The sequence below is a fragment of the Musca autumnalis genome, unplaced genomic scaffold (assembly GCF_047663935.1).
Source record: "Musca autumnalis isolate F117 unplaced genomic scaffold, ASM4766393v1 scaffold_5, whole genome shotgun sequence".
Classification (NCBI taxonomy): domain Eukaryota; kingdom Metazoa; phylum Arthropoda; class Insecta; order Diptera; family Muscidae; genus Musca; species Musca autumnalis.
This window is the reverse complement of record NW_027412088.1, coordinates 41,070,091-41,083,459: the sequence shown is the minus strand read 5'-3', so window position 1 is coordinate 41,083,459 and position 13,369 is coordinate 41,070,091. Positions and strand designations below refer to the sequence as shown.

The 13,369-nt window shown below is 36.2% G+C and overlaps 1 protein-coding gene across 2 annotated transcripts in view; it reads right to left on the bottom strand.

The window, feature by feature from the left end:
* Nucleotides 1–8,672: 8,672 nt before the first annotated feature.
* The window catches only part of LOC141405268 (uncharacterized), a 335,745-nt gene continuing 331,048 nt past the window's right edge, over nucleotides 8,673–13,369 (bottom strand). For both annotated transcript variants that reach the window (XM_073989384.1, XM_073989385.1), the window contains exon 7: nucleotides 8,673–10,371. In XM_073989384.1, coding sequence (XP_073845485.1) covers nucleotides 9,780–10,371 — 592 coding nt within the window. In that variant the 3' untranslated portion in view covers nucleotides 8,673–9,779. The remainder of the gene's footprint in view (nucleotides 10,372–13,369) is intronic.

Sequence of the window (13,369 nt, the reverse complement as noted above, 5' to 3'; positions counted from 1 at the left end):
CTCATGATTTTACGTCGTTTGGTGCATATCTCATGAGTGTGCTTCTTACAGCATCCTAGTAATTGGAGTCGAAAGGCCAAAATTTCATGCGTGAATTTTCTTACAAAACATATTTTTTGCGTGTAAAATTTACAACTGTCATTCAATTTCCTTTGAAACCCGCGTGAATTCAGTTTTTTTACGCGACGGTTCTAACGAAGCCTTCCGCGATCGTATTCATCTACTAAAACCGCGGATATAGATACCTTGAAAATCGGTAAATCAGCACAAATATATTTTGACAAATCCGCGTACTAAACCGCGATTTTTTTAAATTTTTTACATAAATGGAATCCTTTATTCGCGATTATAATATTTGCGAAAAAACGTATCATAAAAAAACAGAGATACGCGAGTAATATGGGTTTTTTGCCAAAAATTGAATGTGAGGGCACATCCGCGGTTTCTGAAGAATCTATTTGAAATAGGTGTATATTGACGTATTTTTGATGGGCGCTGATGAAACCGGATGCGCATCAAAATCGTATGCACATTGCGCGACTTTTACTAACTTTAAGGTTTTTTGCAGTGCATGATGCAACTGGCGACACACAATGGCCGCTGAGTGAAACATCGAAATATGCATAAATATTGAAAGAGATTGATTCGCTTTATCCAAAATCGGATGCGCATCAACCGATTTTAACTAATTCGCGAATTACAGGCTTTTTAATTTTCATATCTTTTAAATGATAGTAATTTCAATATTACTCTTAATTTCCTATCCTTATAAGTTATCACAGTAAGCAGTTAAGCTTTCACGATAGTAAACCATATATTTTGATAAAGTTTTAGCAGAATACTTTAATTTATTTATTAGATTTTAGCGAAATAGTTGGATAACTCTCAAATATTTTTTTCTAATTTTTCGAAACAAACCAGAAAATATATTTGTAACTTTTTAGCTGATGGCCGTTGTAGCCAATGCTATGTCTTATTAACATTGTATTTACTACAAGTTAATATAATAATAAATAAATAAATAAAAAAATATTTGTAACAATATTTTCCAACAATGAGTTGTTTCTCTTTTGTTGTTGTTATAATATGCAATTTATAAAGCCAATGTTTATAATTTTGGTTTCACATTATTTTACGCGTTGTCTAGTTTCTGTACGTATTTTTAGTTTAGTTTTTAGAGGTTTATACGGACTCTTAGTTAGTATAATTTAAATTTATTGCCAGATTTTTTTAATTTTTTGATTTTCCGCGAAAATAAAAACACATTTTGGAAATTTTGGTGCATCTACGGATGGATATCAAATGCTGTTACTGATATATGCTTACATTTTCTTAATACAAAAAATAAGAAATTTTAAAATATTTTTTCTTTATAAGAGGATAAAAACCGCTATAACTTTTGCGCGCATCGGTCAATTTCGTAAACGCGAACAGATTTGAAACCAGATTTTTTTCCTTTAACTCTATACCAAAAATCTTAGATGTGCTCGCGAAAAATTTTTTTAATTTTTTTCAAATGGAATTGCAAAGGAATTTTGTTATTTGCCATATACATTTTCATACGGGCAAAATGTGCCTCATCGAAATAATGGTTTTAGATCCCAAGTATGTTTGGACGAAATGTGTTTCAGACAATTTAGAGTTGATTTAGCAATGTCCGTCCGTCTGTCTGTCTGGCTGGCTGGTGCGCACGATAACTCTCGAACGGATGAACCGATTCGGTTCAAATTTTGGCTTTCGTAATATTTTGTCCAAACTTAGTTTAAGTTCGAAGATGAGCTATATCGGTCCACTCCTTCCGGTACCTCCCCCACAAAAGTTCCAAAATGTTCGGAAAATGTGTGGGCATGATAACTCTTGAAGGGAGTAACCGATTTGGTCCATACTTTGCACATCGTGAAACTTCTACCAGAGTTAGGTGAGGTTCCAATATGGACTCAATCGGACCACTTCTTCGGATACCACCCACACAAAATTTCGGATAAGTTCAGTTTAGGACCTGCTCTCGAATCGCTTTGATTTTTGTTGCAACAACTTGTATTCACTTCCCCCCATACGACGGTACAAGTTTCATCAGGGGCAAGTCCATACTCCCTGAGAAAATGGCCGGAAAGGTGCAGTAAGCCCCTATGACACCTTGTGTAGTGGTTGGAGCGCAAGATAAATCTCGAACAGATCTGTCGATTCGGTCCAAAATTTGGCCTTCGTAATATTTTATCAAAACATAGTTTAAATTCGAAGATGAGCTATATCGGTCCACTCCTTCAGGTACCTCCCCCACAAAAATTCAAAAATGTTCGGAAAAATGTTGCGCACGATAACTCTTGAAGGGAGTGACCGATGTAATCCATACTTTGCACATCCTAATATATCTACCAGGTATAGATCAGGTTCGAATATGGACTATATTTGTCTACTCCTTCTGGTACCTCTCACACACAATTTCGGATAAGTTCAGTTTAAGCCTGCTCTCGAATCTCTTTGATTTTTGTTGAAACGATTTGCATTCGCTACCTCCATTACGACGGTAAAAGTTTTTTCAGGGGCAAGTCCATATTTCTTCGGAAACAGCCCGAAAGGTGTAAAAATCCCTATGCCACCATATGTGGCGGTCGGAGAGCACGATAACTCCCGAAGTGTTCAACAGATTTGGTCCAACATTTGGTCTTCGTCATATTATATCCAAACTTAGCCGGTCCACAACTTTCCGTACTTCTTCTCAATATTTAAAAAATATCACTTAAATGCTAGGACGATATCACTTGAATGGGGAAACCGATTTGGTCCAAACTTTGGATCTCCTAATATTTTATCAAAATTTAGTTTAACTTCTAAAATGGCCCATATCGGTCTCCCTAGTGGTACCTCCCCCACGAGAGTTCAACATATGTGTCTAAGTGCAGTTAATTCCTAATCCACATTTTTGTCGGCAAGTTCAAATGTCCAAAAAGGGCCACAAAATTCTGAAGAGACCTTAAATACATTCGATCTGTCCGGAGGTGAAAGTTTTGCTTCACATTGGCTGAGGGTATATATCTGTCGGCCGCCTGACACTTTTTTACTTGTGTTGAAGCGATTTGCATTCGCTACCTCCATTACGATGGTAAAAGTTTCTTCAGGGGTAAGTCCATATTTCTTGGGAAAACAGCCCCAAAGGTGTAAAAAACCTCTATGTCACCATATGTGGCGGTCGGAGAGCACTATAACTCTCGAACTGTTCAACCGATTTGGACCAACATTTGGTCTTCCTTATATTATATCCAAACTTAGTTACATGGGGCAATATCTGTCCACAACGTCCGGAACTTCTCCCCAATATTTAAAAATGTCACTAAACCAATTTGGTCCAAACTTTGGGATCTCAAAATGTTTTGTCAAAATTTAGTTTAACTTCTAAAATGGCTCATATCGGTCTTCCCTAAGGGTGCCTCCCCACAAAAGTTCAACATTTGTGTCTTAGTGCAGTTAATTCCTAATCCACAATTGTGTCGGCAAATTGAAATGACCAAAAAGGGCCACAAAATTCTGAAGGCAACTTAAATACATTCGATCTGTCCGTAGGTGAAAGTTTCACTTCACATTGGCTGAGGGTCTATATCTGTCGGCACAGCCGGCTGACACTTTTTTACTAGTTTTTTTTTTATTTTTCTATTCGAACCAAAAATATATATTTGGAATAATATCTTAACAATAAGTATTTATACCCTACACCACAATGTGGAAAGGGTATTATAAGTTTGTTTTGGTAAAAATTCATGTAACACCGCGAAATATTCGTCGGAGACTCCCAATGTGGTATACCAATCTTCATATCTCGACGAGATAAAGCGATTTTGAGATGTGTGTCCGTCCGTCTGTCCATTATAAATTGTAATCAAACTACAGGCCGCAATTATGGACCGATCGTAACGAAATTTTGTATGGAGGTCGGGTTCAGACCAGAATATATCCCTATTTTTATTGGTGATGATCGAGAAATATTTAGCGGGTGAAATGGAGTAAAAACATAATTTTTATCTAATTTTGTAGCGGCTCTGTAGGTCGCAATAATAATGCGATCAACGCGTAATTTTAAACAAGGTAAGGGTATATGACGAAGAAGAAGCTTGCAATTTGAGATGAGTATCAGATAATATTTAGAGGGTAAAAGGGACCACAACTTTTGTGTGAAAATTGTGAAAATTTTTTAAAATATAACTTATATTTTTATTCTTGGTAGACATATTCCGGGTAAGTAAGCTATACTTGGAAAATAAAGTTTTGACCTTTCTATCGATGCCAATTATGTTGGTGTACATGATAAGATAACAGAGTTACAGCCTTTTATATCCAATTATTTGTGTGTAGTGTAATAATAAACACGCTAGAGGTCGCAATTATAACTCAATAGTCACGAAATTTTGCACGATGTAAGACTTTAGGTAGAAGAAGATGCCTAAAATTTTGGATGATGATCTGATATTATTTAGAGGGTGAAATGGACCATTACTTTTGTATGAAAAATATAAACATTGCATATTTTGTCCATATTTTACTTTCTGGAGGGCATATACCGCCAAAGTAGCCTACATATGAAAAAACGACTGACCGTTCCACTGATACAAATTGCAATAATGAGTTTGGTAGATAACGGGGCTACTGGCTAATATAAAGTGGGTTTTCTGCAGGGAACCACATTTTCCTCCCATGCTATAATTGTCTCTATCATGACAGAGAAATTCCCAGTTTGTGCATTATTGCGAATTACAGGCGTATTAGTTGTCCAATTGGATTTTTTTATACATATCGCACCTGTCCAACAGAAGAGTAGTAACTAAAAATTTTAACTTTTTATTAAGAAAATGAATTACCCTACCCACTGTAAAAATCTGCCATTTCTTTGTCTATTCTTTCGTCAAAAATACCGGTATATCATACTACTACTTATGTACCAACAGTTTTTGTCTCTACTGAAAAATAGAAAAGTTTGAGTTACTACCTTTTTGTTGAACAGGTGCGATATATTTCAGTATGTGGTCGCTTCGCCACGTTTGATTCAAAATGTACTCGGTGTCGCTACCGGTAAAGTTTTTTTGAAATATTAATTTTGGTGAAGGTGACCTACTCCTGGCGTATAATTTTGGGATTTATACATTCAACAATTTACCGCCAAGTCCGAACGGCGTGCCCTAAGACAACACTTGGATAGAACTTTTTCATGGCTGAAATACTCAAGAACTGTCATCAACATTACTAAGAGGTATTTTGCCACCGTTGATCGATTCCCCGGCCAAGTAACTTCAAACGGTGGCAAAATACCCCTCAGTAATGTTGGCGACATTTTCTAAGTATTTCAGTCATGTAAAACTTCTCTACAAGTGGTGGCTTAGGGCACTCCATTCGGACTCGGCGATAAACTGTAGGTCCCCATATCAGAAATATGAATCGGGGTGCACTCATTGATATGAAGAAGTCTCCTTTGTCCCTTATGGGATGCTTGTGGAACAATTATTATATTATTATTTAAGCTTGATGTGATAAGGTGGCAGAATCCACAAAGTTATTTCTTACTTATTATTTGTTCCATAAACGAATTTTGATTTGCTGAAAGCTAATTTCCAGGGGTAGTGGTGTAGGGTATCACATGGTCGGTCCCGTCCGACTATAGTCTTTGCTTACTTGTTTAATTATAATGACGAATATCACAGCTTTGGCTGGTGACTTTCTAAAAGCAAAACCTGTGGGCATATTCTGTAACTTTTTAACAACATTCGATATTGTTATTTTTCGAGAAAGTCATTTAAGCAACATAATTAACAAACTTTGTATTCTGTAAACCAATTTTAACAACTTTTGCTAAAAATGTCGTTTTGAAAACAACACAAAAATCGAGAACAAATTTTCAATATTGGATTTGCCTTTGGTTTGTGTGTATGTTTTGTTATGAACCCATTCAAATCACGCTACACGACACGAAATTTTGGTGGTTAATAGGGATCCCAGATAGGAACAAGCTTATTCAGTTTCGTGATGGTGACGGTCAAAATTTTATTCTTATGCGAATATCCCCGCTTCTAGTAGTCTTATTCCAAATGGAAAGACCGTCAATGGATGAGGAAAATATCACCTTTATTATGATGCAAAATAGGTTGGAGCACATCCCACTTTTCCACTTTTTTATTTGAAGTGTACTGATGGGTATATCAGCTTTGGTTGGATGCGTTGCAACAATGAACACATTCTGAGCTTTAAAATGTTGCCAATTGCGTTACCAAAATTAGTGAAATGCTTGTAATGTTGAAAAAGACACTGCGATATCACAATTTGCAATTTATGGCATTTTATTTCCATGTCAGATATTTCTGCCTCTGTTGAACATATTCCAAAGAGAGAGCTTGAAATGAAACTAAACTATCTGAGCTTCAAATTAATGCAAAATGTGGCATTTATGGTAAAATATTAAACTTATTGCAAAAGGCGCTAAGCTACCACAATGTTAATATATTGAAGTTTTTACTTTAATGACAAATACCTCTGCTTATATTTGGTGTATTAAAGACAAGTAAAATACTAATCAAGATGACCAGGAAAGCTTTCAATCAGTATTAAGTAGATGTCGACAGTGGTCAAATATAAAATTAGATATTAATTATTTTGGTTAAGTTCGTCTTATGTCATTTGGTATAAAAGCCAGATTGGTGAAAACATTAGTATCTCCCAAAAAGAAATGTTTACGAGTGAAAAGATTATGCACAGGGGTAGTGGTGTAGGGTATCACATAGTCGGCCCCGTCCCGACTATAGCTTTTGCCCACTTGTTGCGTTTTTGCTACAATTTCCGATGAATTAACCATAATTTTGCAGTTAGGGCTCCCAATGGTCAGCCAATTTCTTTACTAAACAAGTAAAAAAGTATCAGCCGGCTTTGCTGACAGAGGTATACCCTCAGCCTGTGCAAATTGAAGCACTTTTTTCACAAAAAAAACTTATGTATTTAGGGGGTTTCAAAATTTTGGTCGTATGAACCGACAAAAATGTTGATTAGGATTAAAGTTCAAAAATGTTGCGGAAAAGGTACATAAAGGAATGGACCGACATAGACCATGGGTGTGCGATAGGCGGTTTTTACACCCATCGGGCTGTTTTTCTCAAGAAGTATGGACTTGCCCCTGAAACAACTTTTACCATCGTAATTGAGGCAGCAAATGTAAGTTGCTTCAACAAAAATCAAAGTGATTCAATAGCAGGTCTTAAAGTGAACTTATCCAAAATTGTGTGTGGGATGTACGGGATGGAGTGGACAAATATAGTCTATATTCGAACCTGATCTATATCTGGTAGATATTATGCGAATGTGTAAAGTATGGACCAAATCGGTCACTCCCATCAAGAGTTATCGTGCGCTCAATTTTTCCGAATATTTTTGAACTTTTGTGGAGTAGGTACTTGAAGGAGTGGACCGATATGGCTTATCTACAAATTTAAACTAAGTTTGGAAACAATATTACGAAGGCCAAATTTTGGGCGGAATCGGCATTTCCGTTCGAGAATTATCTTGCGCTTCCACCTATAAACATGGTGTCATAGGGTTTGTTTTTCAACTTTCAGGCTATTTTTTCAGGAAGTATGGACTTGCCCCTGAGGAAACTTGTACCTTCGTATAGGGGACAGTCAATACAAGATGTTACAACAAAAACCAAGACGATTCGAGAGCAGGTCCTAAACTGAACTTTTCCGAAATTTTGTGTGGGAGGTACCCGAAGGAGTGGACCGATTGAGTCCATATTGGAACCTCATCTAACTTTGGTAGAAATTACACGATGTGCAAAGTATGGACCAAATCGGTTATTCCCTACAAGAGTTATCGTGCGCACAAGTTTTGCGACAATTTTTGAACATTTGTGGGGGAGGTACCTAAAGGAATGGACCTATATAGCCCATCTTCGAACTTAAATCGAATCTGTACAACATATTTCGATACCCAAAATTTGAACCGAATCGATTGATCCGTTCGAGAGTTATCGTGCGCACCAGCCAGACAGTCCGACAGACAGACAGACGGACGGACATTGCTAGATCTACTCAAAATGGTCAGAAACGGATATCGTACAAACATACTTGGGGTCTAAAACCATTATTTCTATGAGGCACATTTTTGGTCGTATCAAAGTGTAAATACCCTCTTTAGCCTAAAGGCTGAGGGTATAAAAAGACATAGGCCGACGTTTCAGAATAGCCCACAATAAAGGTTCCACCTGATATAAAATATTTCGTAGTTTATATCGAGATTTTCGGCTCAAATAGGACGTAATTTGGCATTTAGGTCTCAAATTAGTCAAAAAATCGTCTACGCCAGAAATTGGAGTAGCCCTCATATCACAGTACCACTAGTTTTTAAGGACATTTTCGGTTCAAATTGGATGTAATGTGGCATTTATGGTTCACTGTGGTTAAACAACATTTCCACCAAAAATTGTGGACATATGTCTACATTTTGGAATAGCTCCCATATTTATGTTGGCTGCAATTTGGCAACAAGGGTTCTCAGAGGTCAGAAAACTTCTCACGAAATGTTCATAAACCGTGTAACATCTTTTGAAATAGCCATGTTGCAGGCATTTTTTGAGACCGATTCGACCTTCTTGTTCCTAAACCCCACTTTTCCCACCTTTTTTAAATAAAACACTTCAATGATTTTTTCTAACAATTTTCCATACATTTATTTGTTTTTCTTTGTTTGTAATGATAGTTTTGTTATTTAAGTTTTGTTTTACAATTTATTTGATAATTTACATTTACATATCTGCCCATTGTTTACACAGAGCATGGGACCTTTACTTGACTTATAAATTACATAAAAACATTCATTAATTAATATTAATAATATAGTTCATATTATTTATATATGTATTTGTATAGTATAGTATCTATGCGGTATATTTCACAATGCGAAAATATTATTTACATAAATTAAGAAAAAAAAAGGTTTATATACAAAAAATAATATTTTATTTAACAAATATATGATTAACAATTACTTTAAATATTTGTTGTTTTGTTTTTATTGTTTTATAGCTTTTTTTGTGTGGTTATATAAAAATAAATACCTTTGGATTAATAATGAGAATACATAATTTGTTGTTGTAGTAGTTATAGTTGTTGTTGTATATTTAAGTTATAACAAAGGATGTTACATGTTTTTTGTAGTTTTGTAGATTTGTTATTGTATATTGTGATATATCTGATTTTTTTAGTCACTTCGCATTAGAAATCAGAGCTTTGGAGAAGGGGCCAATGTAGGGAAATTTCGTTGAGATGACATTGAGAAAAAATAATTGTGAAACTGATGGCAGTGTTAGGTAATTTTGAATATCATACCAGACCTTATAAGGTTCTTATAAATTTTGAATACAATTTTGAATGCTAAATTACAAAAAAAAAAAAAATCAAAATATATTTGTTATCCCGGTAGTGGTTGAAAAGGACTATTTATTGGTTATTTTGGGCTTTTGAAATTTTGAAAGTAGTGACAAAATGTCTCCGAATTTTTGTGGTTGCCAGACAATTATAAAATACATCCAAAAGCAGATCCAAATTTCCGTAATTATTTATAGGAATATTTTTACCATCTTCTTTTGGCTCAATGACTCCACAATATGCTACGTAAGAATTTTGCCAGCTGATTATTTCTGCCAAATCATTGGACATAAATTCCTTTTCTTAAGCCTAGTTTAATATTCAGTTATCACTGGACATAGTTTTTTATTTTCAATTTCTTTTTTCTCTTCCAATTCCTTTCACTTATAAATGTGCCAAAATTTCAATTTGTTCCCTCGAACCACTTTGTTGTGTCACTTCCAGGTTTGTTGAATTTTGACTTTCAACATTATTGCTGTTCGTGTCAATTTCATTTTTTGGTGTTATGGTAACAATAGTAACTAAGTCATCCTTCTTATCCCCACCCGTAGATGAATCTCTCCTGGTAATAATACAATTTGTATCCAATTGTAAAGAATTACGTTTCTCTTCTGACTTAGCACTACCAACACCACTAACCATGGTTGTAGTATTCACAGTTGTTGACGTTGTAGTTGTGTTGTTGTTGGCCGAAGTAGTTGTACTTGTACCCAATCTTGTCTGTATTGTTCTCTGTTGTAGGGTATTATATTCCGATAGTTGTTCCACACTTAATGGCTCGGGAATATCTTCATTGGCCAACAATCGACCGGAGGGTTCTGTTTCAATGCTACGCTCACTGCTGATAGTACCAGGTGTGGTATTACGTGAACGATAGCTGGGTGGAAAACTGTATTCAGAACCACCAATGCTGCTTTCGGCACGTCCTGTGGCGCCAATGCCACCAGCTCCGCGTATTGTGGAGGTTAAGGGGGCTCTGCAAATAGAAAGAAAGAAGAGGATGAGTGAATAAATGTCATTAGTGACAGTGTTTTTGTTGACTTTTTTATTTTTTGGGGTTTGTTTCTTAACTTAATTTGCATATTTTATGTAAATTGTTTAACGTTCGGTTGTGTTCTGTGTCAGTGCATATTTGTGTGTATTTGTATGTGATAAAAGGATATTTTGTCAAACAACATACAAACATTTGCTTTATCTGGGCCATGCATGTTTGTGTTGAATATTTAATTTGCTTTGCCACCTTTTTTCTCTAATTTACATATTGATTGATTATATATTGTTTCAGCAGTGATTTAGATAAATATATACTAAGCAGAAAGGGGACATGGTTGCAGTGATTTGCATATTTGACATATTTTAAATAATTGGCATGTGATTGATGTGTGCCGAAGGATTTCAATCCTTGGGAGGCATAATCCTTTGTAGGCATTATTTTCATAAATTGTGTGTGATTAATGTCGCGGAAGAGTAGATTAAAAATGACAACTGGTGTATTATTAGAAAGCATAGCCTGAGCCTTTAGGCTAACAAGAGTTAGGATAACAAGACTTTGATACGATCAAAAATGTGTGTCATCGGTTTTGGCCCCCAAGTATGTTTAGACTATTTGAAATAGATTTAGCTGCCTAACCCCTACCAAAACAAATAAAAAGAAAACCAAACCTCCTCAAAGTTGGCCCAATGATCTACAAATCTACTCCTGGAATGTTCAGACTCTTTTAAGAGAAGCTGCAATTTATCCACTGGCAGATGTATTTGCAAAGTACAGGGTCGATATTATCACGATATATAGCACGACTTTGGTTGTGGATTTATAGTAAGTTAGATGTTAAAATATCTGGTCTCCAGTGGTGGATGAAAGATTTGCTGCAATTCCGATAAAAGCTAAATTTTTCAACATCAGTCGTGCCCCAACCGAAGATTAGGAAAATATGTTTTACGGTAAAAAAAACATATAACCTGCCACCGCCCATTAGATAAAAAAGCTATTGTAAAGGCTAAATTGGAAAGGAGAATGAATATCTTTGTCCCAACAGTCGGGAAATTCAGTCACCACAATGAAACATCTGAAAACGTGATGGGCCTGATAGACTTCGCAGCTGCAAAACACATGGCAGTTAGCAGCACCAGTTTTAACATCTAGGTTCAAGAGCAGAGCTCCGATTGGCTCGATATTATGCGAGTGAAAAATATTAATTTACTTACTAAAGAGATCCTCTGGCGAGGATCGAAACTAGTCTTCCCTGCCTTACCCCTTGGCGAACAACGACATACTTTCTCCACTACCAAATTAGTTGTTTTAAAATATTAAAACAACAACAATGGGATTGAGTCAGACTATTTTGAAAACAAAAACAAAAATTTCCCAATAAAAAACGCCACCAATTCTCTTTTTGAAAAACACTGGCACGGTTTGTATGGTTGGTTATGGCTGTAACAAGCATACCAACAATATTTTTTTATGTTGCCTTCGCTGTAATTCAACGAAACATAACAGTGGAGAAGTTTGTCTTGTTTTGCAAACACTTTCGTCGGGGTTGTGTGAGGTTGCCAAAGAAAAACTTCTCATTGAAGACATGTCACGTCAAAACTAATCTACAACAACGCCAAACAGAGATATGCAGCTATTTTCCCAAGTATTATAGGGAAAAAATAAAAATTTCATCTCGCGATATCTCAGCGGAAATTTCATTGTAGGTTCTTGGTATACTCACAAAGGACTTTCATCTCCAAAATAAATTTTTCACGCCCCAAAAATGCTGCTGCGCAGCGTAATCAATAAGCTAACAACAGTGGTATTGAAATATAGATTGCACTCGATTGTTTTCCTACTCGCAGGAGTACTCCCGCTCGATTTCAAATCTCCTGGCTGTCACCAAATCAAAAAAAAAAACTAGAAACCAAAAGGATACGTTCGTTCCGAGTAGCAAACATAGACTCGGATTACTACCCTGTTGTTACGTACCCAATCAAACGTAGCAAATAAAGTACGAACAGTCAAAACATGGGAGTTGGACATCGATAATTTGCAATCTCAACAGATAGCCTCACCATAATCTACTTCACTGACTTACTGCTTAACAGAAGCACTTTTCGTTATTCCATACCAAAATCCATACTTGGAAACCAAAGGCCTCATCTAAGGACATCACGATCACGATTCCATGAAACAACTTATCAACTTTTCATTTTGCACTTAGCAATATTTTTGACAATTCGCAAATTTTTGCGTTCCACAGAACCCTTATTTTTGATAAGTGATAAGTTGCTAAAGATAAGTTGAGTTTGCTAAGTTTTTAAAAAATTGTTGCTCTCCTTTTGATTTTTGTTCCCCAAACGTCGTCTGTTGCTAAGTGAAAATTTGTAACTGCAAAGTGCATTTTGCTAAGATTGTGCAAAAAATGGTGCTCTTTCGTTCCGCAGAAAACTTTGCATTTTGTTTTTGCGGACCAAATTTTATAAGTTTGCCTAAAATTTGCGGGGTAAAAGTCCTCTTTGCCAATGTACATAGCTAAAAAAGTAAAGTTTTTAAAACGTTACGACGGGAGATTTTATTCGGAATAATTGAAAACACGGTCGTGATAAGAAATTATATGGATCGAATTAATTTTTCCGAAGTTCCACCCTCCGAACCACCCACTCTGAACTTCCCCTCTCGGAAGCTCCCAAAGAACCATCGCCCTCTGAACTTACATCCTGCGAACCGCACCCTTATGAACTTCCAGCCTTCCAACAACCCCATTCCGAACTTCCAACCTCCGAACCACCCCATTCCGAACTTCCACCCTTCGAACTTCGACCCTGCGAACCACCCCATTTCGATTTTCCAACATCCGAACCACCCCCATTCCATTCCAGCCACCCAACAACCCCTTTGAACTTCCACGCACCGAACCACCACACAAATCGATGTTTCTCGGTTTTAGACTTAGACCAAACTATCTTTCAGAGTTTCTATTTTATTATACCCCACA